The 7,029-nt window shown below is 39.9% G+C and overlaps 1 protein-coding gene across 1 annotated transcript in view; it reads right to left on the minus strand.

The window, feature by feature from the left end:
- Window positions 1-6,540, minus strand: part of LOC137257585 (deoxynucleoside triphosphate triphosphohydrolase SAMHD1-like) — a 193,267-nt gene extending 186,727 nt beyond the window's left edge. Inside the window, exon 1 of the mRNA XM_067794904.1 lies at window positions 6,398-6,540. Within this exon, the coding sequence (XP_067651005.1) occupies window positions 6,398-6,483 (86 nt within the window). The 5' untranslated portion in view covers window positions 6,484-6,540. The remainder of the gene's footprint in view (window positions 1-6,397) is intronic.
- Between the last annotated feature and the right edge of the window lie 489 nt (window positions 6,541-7,029).

Here is a 7,029-nt window from a genome sequence, read left to right on the forward strand (position 1 = left end):
GTGCCAGGGTGTAAATATGTGTTGGAACCATCATTATAAATACATAAGTCATTGTCAGAACAAAAGTCCTTCAAAAATTTACCTCTAGTGTTTGTATTTACACTACCCCAGAGTGGGTTGTGCCCATTTAAATCTCCCATTATAATACAGGGCTTCGGGAGTTGGTCATATAGAGCTTGGAGATCAGTTTTAGTGAACGTCGAAGACGGCGAAATATAAAGAGAGCATAGCGTAAACGCTACGTGTAAGGTAATTCTCACTGCAACAGCCTGCATATTAGTATTAAGTGAAACAGGGCTTTGAATAACGTTTTGTTTGACTAAAACGGATGATCCGCCAGTAGCTCTATCACCCGGAGGTGAAAAAGAATGATATGCATTAAAATGACGAAGGTCAAATGTATCTGTTTGCTTTAAATATGTCTCTTGGAGACATATCGCTGAAGGTGTGAAATCTTGGACTAATAGCTGTAATTCATGTAAATTAGTCCTCAATCCTCTGCAGTTCCACTGTACAATATTATTGGAATAAACTATCTTTTGGGGGGATTTATTGGGGATCTACCCCGCACTCTTTTGGAGGGCGACAAGCTATGTGCCCTAGAATGGACGTTTTCAGAAACGTCCATGTCTTCAAGAGACCCGTATTTATTAAACAATTGAACTTTATTTTGTGACCCCTTAGGAGCTCTGCCACTTTGTTGTTTTGAAACATCAGGCTTAGGCTTAGATTTACCTTTAGCAGTTTGTTGTCTATCAGTTGTAGATTGAGACTCAGTGCGTGACTGCGAAGATGATTTATGATCAGAAGAAGACTTTGATGTTCCAGGAAGTGATTCTTCAGTCTGTGATGACATAGCTGGGTATAGAAGTTGTGGAGAGTCACTGTTGACCCAAGTCAAGGTAGTTTGGCAGCTTGTAGATGACTTTGTTATTTTAGAGCTGCGCACAGATGATGCGTTTGCTACTGTAGCATAACTTTCTGGAAGATCAGATCTCTTCACCAGTTTTTTTGCTTCAGAAAAAGAGATGTTTTGGGTATACTTTATTCTGTTTATTTCCATTTGCTCTCTCCAGATTGGACACTGTTTCGATGAAGATGAATGGTCACCTGAGCAGTTGGTACATTTCTTAAAATCACTATCACAATCTTCTGTTGTGTGTGTTTTCTCACCACAGTGAGCGCACACAACAGACAATGTACAGGTATTTACGCCATGCCCATACTTTTGGCACTTGAAGCATCTCAATGGATTTGGAATGTACGTTTCCACTTTGAGTTGACAGTAACCAGCCTTTATTGATGTGGGAGCAGTCGGAGAAGAAAAAGAGAACAAATAGGTGTTTGTTTGTTGGATCTCATTGTGTTTACGGGTAGTGAAACGTTTCACATACAACACACCTTGTTCCTTCATCTCTGAGGCAATATCAATTTCCAGCATATCAGCAAAAAGGCGGTCTCGGTCTCTCACTATGCCTTTGCTGGTGTTAAGCGTTTGGTGGGCAGAGACTGATACGGGAATGCCAACAAAAGATTTAGTTGACAGGAGGTTATTTGCCTGTTGTCTCTTACTACATTCAATAAGAAGTGAACCTGTACGCAAACGTCTAACATTTTTAACATCTCCTGCTATGCCTTGTACGCCTTTTGAAACAGCAAAAGGGTTCAGCTTCAAGGGAGTCTTGTCAACAGTCTCAAGTACTATAAAACGTGGCCAATAGTCAATAGATGTGGACGGTCTTTGATCATTAACATCAGGATCCATGTCAAGAGGACGTTTTTTCTTGGTCATAGGGGTTTCGGAAGCCATAGTTAGTGTTTAAAGGTTCATCATCCGAGCTCCCCACCCACCACGGAGTATCATAAGGACAATGCTAAAAACAAGTGGGTCTCCAACTTGCAGCACCAAGGATACTCGGATGATATACTCCAGCAGAAAAGTTATAAATAGCTAATCCACCAGATTGGCCCATGAGCCACCGCCTTCTGGCATAAGACTCTAGGCAAAGAGCAAAACATCACATTGCAAATCATTGACATCTGATATGTATAAATGTACCGAGTCCAAATGTAAAACATTTTCAAATTAAACGTACATGTTTAACGTACATGAGTGACGTACAAGTCCATACACAGGGCTTGGCGTGACCAGCCGATTGATAGAATCGGGCCGATTCTACCACCCGTCTAGGTGAAGTAAGGGTCGAAGTGGTGTGTTGAGCAACAGGAACACGGTTCAGGCTCCTACTGCCCTCAACCACCAGACTACCGTCCTCCACCGACACGGGACGCAACCCACGGCAAACAGGTTGCCCAATTCGGTTGCTCCTTGCAACCAGCAATGGGGTGCTATGGACCTAGTTGACCCGGGTCCACACGGGGGTTTGAACGGCTCTTTGCGTTACCCAGCACCCACCACGAGGAGGTGGCCGTTCACGGGTGCCTCCATCATCTTAAACATGGAGATCAATTACTTACTGATAAATCAGATATTGCTAATAAGCTGGGTGAAACCCTTTCTAAACACTCTTTCTCTTCAAATTATGAACCAAAATTTCAGCAATATCAAAAACATGAAGAATAGAAAACTATTAATTTCATTTCTGATAATGGGGAAGATTATAATGAAACGTTTTCTATTCATGAACTCCATACTGCTCTTGATCAAGCTCATGACACTGCTACTGGAGCTGATAACATACATTATCAACTCCTGAAGCACTTACCGGAATCCTACCTTGAAACTCTTCTCAATATTTTTGATGATATTTGGACATCGGGTAACTTTCCTCCCTCATGGCGTGACGCCATAGTAGTACCAATACCTAAACCTGGACGTGATCATACGGATCCGTCCAATTATCGACCTATTTCACTAACTAGCTGTGTTTGCAAGACCATGGAATGCATGATAAATAATCGACTTGTTTGGTACTTGGAAACAAATAATCTTATCACAGATATACAATGTGGTTTCGGTAAAACCAGAAGTACTGCCGATCACTTAGTGCGACTGGAATCATTTGTGAAAAACGCACTCATTAATAAACAACATGCTGTGTCTATCTTTTTTTATCTTGAGAAGGCATATGACACAACCTGGAAATATGGCATACTGAGAGATTTACATGATTTCGGTTTCTGAGATTGTTTGCCTGAATTCATTGCTAAACTTTTAAATAACAGGCAATTTCAATTCCGCGTGGGTTCTACCCTGTCTGATCATTATAATCAGGATCAGGGTGTTCCACATGGCAGTATTTTATCAGTCACTCCTTTTAGCGTCAAGATCAACAGTTTATCTAAAGTTTTAAACGATTTAATCGATGGATATTTATTTGTGAATGATTTTAATATTTCTTGCCGCGGTAAGAATAGGCATACTATTGAACGGCAACTGCAGCTGTGTTTAAACAAAATTGATAAATGGTGTCTTGAAAACGGTTTTAAATTTTCTAAATCAAAAACCAATTGTATACACTTCTGTCGTAAATACAAACCCCATAAAGAACCAGAGTTATTTCTCAGTGGTACCCCCATCAAAGTCGTCAAGGAGGCCAAGTTCTTGGGACTTATTTTCGACTCACATTTGACCTTTTTGCCACATATTAAATCCCTTAAAGCCAAATGCCTGAAGGCACTCGATTTATTACAGGTTGTTTCAAATTCAAAATGGGGAGGTGATCAATCTACCCTTCTTCATTTATATAGATCACTGATCCGATCTAAACTTGATTACGGCTCCATCGTATATGGTGGCGCTTGTCAAAGCAACCTAAAACTACTTGATCCTGTTCACCACCAAGGCCTAAGACTTTGTCTTGGCTCTTTTAGAACCTCTCCTATCGACAGTCTATACGTCGAAGCTGATGAGCCTTCTCTCAACTTACGTCGTATCAAACTATCTTTACAATACATTACAAACTTAGCTTCTAATGAGTCTAACCCCGCATTTAATTGTGTTTTTAATCCTCTCTATGAGGATTTGTACAACAAAAAGTCTTCCCTTGTTCCACCTCTTGGGCTCAGAATTAAGCCATTTCTTGCTGCTTCCAGCATTGAGCTGAGCCATATAGCTCCTTCCCGTCTTCTTTCTTCTCCTCCTTGGCAGTTGGTTAGGCCATATGTTGACCTAACATTAACATCACTTAAAAAATCAGAAACTAATGAATTACAGTATAAACAAGAAAATAATCAATTGAAACATAAATATAGCAATTATAAATCCTTATTTACAGATGGGTCCAAGGACGGTGGCGCAGTCGCTTGTGCCACTGTCACTGGATCCAGAACAATATCTTCTAGGTTACCAGATAATAGTTCTATTTTTACAGCTGAAGCTAACGCCATATTAACAGCTCTAAAATATATTCAAAGACACCCTAAACGTAAACAATATATAATCTATTCCGATTCTCTTTCTTGCCTTCAAGCTATTAAAAATGTATCATGTAAACATCAACTTTTAATTGAAATTATTGAATTGTATAATAATCTTGCTACTGGCCAGTATGACATCGTCTTCTGTTGGCTACCAAGCCACGTAGGCATTTCTGGTAACGCAATGGCTGATCTTGCTGCCAAGGCAGCACTCAACAAATATGTGACACCACTTCTTATTCCTTACAGTGATTACAAAGCCACCATTAGATCTTATATCCGTGGTCTGATGCAGAAGAAGTGGGACACCCAAGTAGGTATCAATAAACTTACATGAAATAAAACCGTATATTGGTTACACCTACTTGAGTTGTCAGTCCAGATTTGAAGAGGTTATTTTAAGACGATGTCGTATTGGCCATACTAGATATACTCATTCATACATTTTAAAAGGTGAGGATCCTCCATTTTGTATCCCTTGTGAAGAGAGAGTTACAGTCAAGCATATCCTGCTTGACTGTGTTGAATTCTCCATCACAAGGGATAAGTATTTTACAGTTAAAACAATTAAGGATCTTTTTACCAGCGTTAGGTCTCATTTAATTATTGATTTTTTAAAAGAAATTGATTTTTTGGTTGAATTTTGAAATTATGTTGTGTAAATAGATGTATTTTAATTATTGGAAGTTTGGATTTGTAACTTGAATTGTTGGTGGCTGTACCCTCAAAGGGGGTTGAAGTATTGTAAAATTATTGTCCTCCTGAGAGGGTACGTAAGTCCAAAAACATTCACAGTAAATTTAACCTTTCCACTGTTCTTAGTCGTAGTATATCTGTATTTTTAATTTTTGGCTAGATATGTCTAAATTGCTAACATCTGAGGGGATGATGTAAATCCGACTAGGCTCCATGCAGGTAGCAAAGGCACTGTAAGTCCCCATGGTCCCTAGTATGGTGATCTACCTTCAGTTGCTGGCAACCTATAGCCTGATTTTATACTGTATTGTCCGAATAGTGATATTAGTTTTAAACTTTCCACACTAGTTTTAATCTCATTTGTGATATTCTAGTTGTTTTACTGTCCTTCGCTGACAGGTTTTTATACAATACATGTATTTCATTTCAGTATTAAATGTTCTCGTCACGATATGGCTGAGACATTGCCGATGTGACGTTAAATACTAACTCACTCACTCACAAATCGATGTTGTTGTTTTTTTTAAACATAATACCTGATAAACATAATAAAATAGATTAGGTTACACGCAGTGAGAATTCTGAAGACCATCTAAATATAAATAACATTTCATATGACCTCTGACCGGAAGGATGATCTCACAACCTCAGGATAGACCCATTAAACCAACTACATTGCTATCGGATCTCAGTAGCGCAATTGATAGCAGTGCAGGCTTATGATATACAGTTGTGCAGTTGTGTGAGAGGTCGCATCCCACCGCATCCCATCGTATTGCGTCTGTAGATCACTTGCAACTTTCATGCAGTGATGGACATGAGACCCTTGCACATTCGTGAAGCAAGGGATCAAGATCATATCAGTTGGGTCTCTGAAAAGGGTCTTGCTATGTCTGGCATTCTTACAGTGAGAGATAGGGCCCACGCAGTCCCCCATGGGAGAAATGCGCAACATCCTTCTAATTCTTTCTTGGGGGACTGTGGCTACAAAAGGACCCTTTTTATATCTTTTTAATGTTTTTATAACACCAATAAATTTAGGGTGCAAACACAAAGTGGTCACGTACGGTGATGGTACTAGGGGAGGGGGCTGTAAGGCTTCATTTGATAAATGGGGATTTATATCAGTCGTGATTGAGATCTGAACTGAGGTGAACGTACCTGAGTGACGAGGAGTGTGGACGTCTGGTCAGAAAATTTAGGGTGCAAACAACAAGTGGCCACGTACGATGGTGGCACTAGGAAAGGGGCCTACACGCTTTAATGGATAAACCAGCGGCTTATATCAGGCGTAATCCAGAATGGCTGTTCTGTATATTACTGATGTTCGATATCATTGCTCACATGAATATTTAGATTTTGGCTCAGTTCCATGGGTATCCCCACCAGACTCTGAGTCGTCGTCATAGTCTGCCTTCCTTTTATCTCCAGTCTTCTTTAGGTGTTTTGACATGGCTGCAATACCTGAAAATACAATGAACACAAGGTATATTTCAGCAGAACCATTGGGTGATATACCGTGTTTTAAGTACAGTTTGTGTATTATAGAGTATGTCACATGATGATCATTAAAATGGACAGTTTGTCTGGTAAACGTTGCAAGCGATATATTGATATCGCTCCCTGTCTGAGGAGAGGTGGTCTAGCAGTCACGATTCACTGACTATGAAAACAAAGGCAGACAACAGGACAGATGGACAGACGAAAGTGCATACCAAGCAAATTCAACTGCAGCAGACAACAGAAGGCACCTGAAGCAAGAGCCACCGAGAGGTTCAACAGCTAAGATTCTTTGTGGGAGATCTTAGGCACAATTATCTAAATATGACAGTAATAATAAATGTGAGACAGCCCAAATAACTTTGCTAAAGCCCTCACCTTAGCCATGAAAGTGAGTGAGTGAGTGAGTTATTTAACGTCACATTGGCAATATCTCAGCCATATCGTGACGAG

Source organism: Haliotis asinina, chromosome 12 (assembly GCF_037392515.1).
Source record: "Haliotis asinina isolate JCU_RB_2024 chromosome 12, JCU_Hal_asi_v2, whole genome shotgun sequence".
Lineage (NCBI taxonomy): Eukaryota > Metazoa > Mollusca > Gastropoda > Lepetellida > Haliotidae > Haliotis > Haliotis asinina.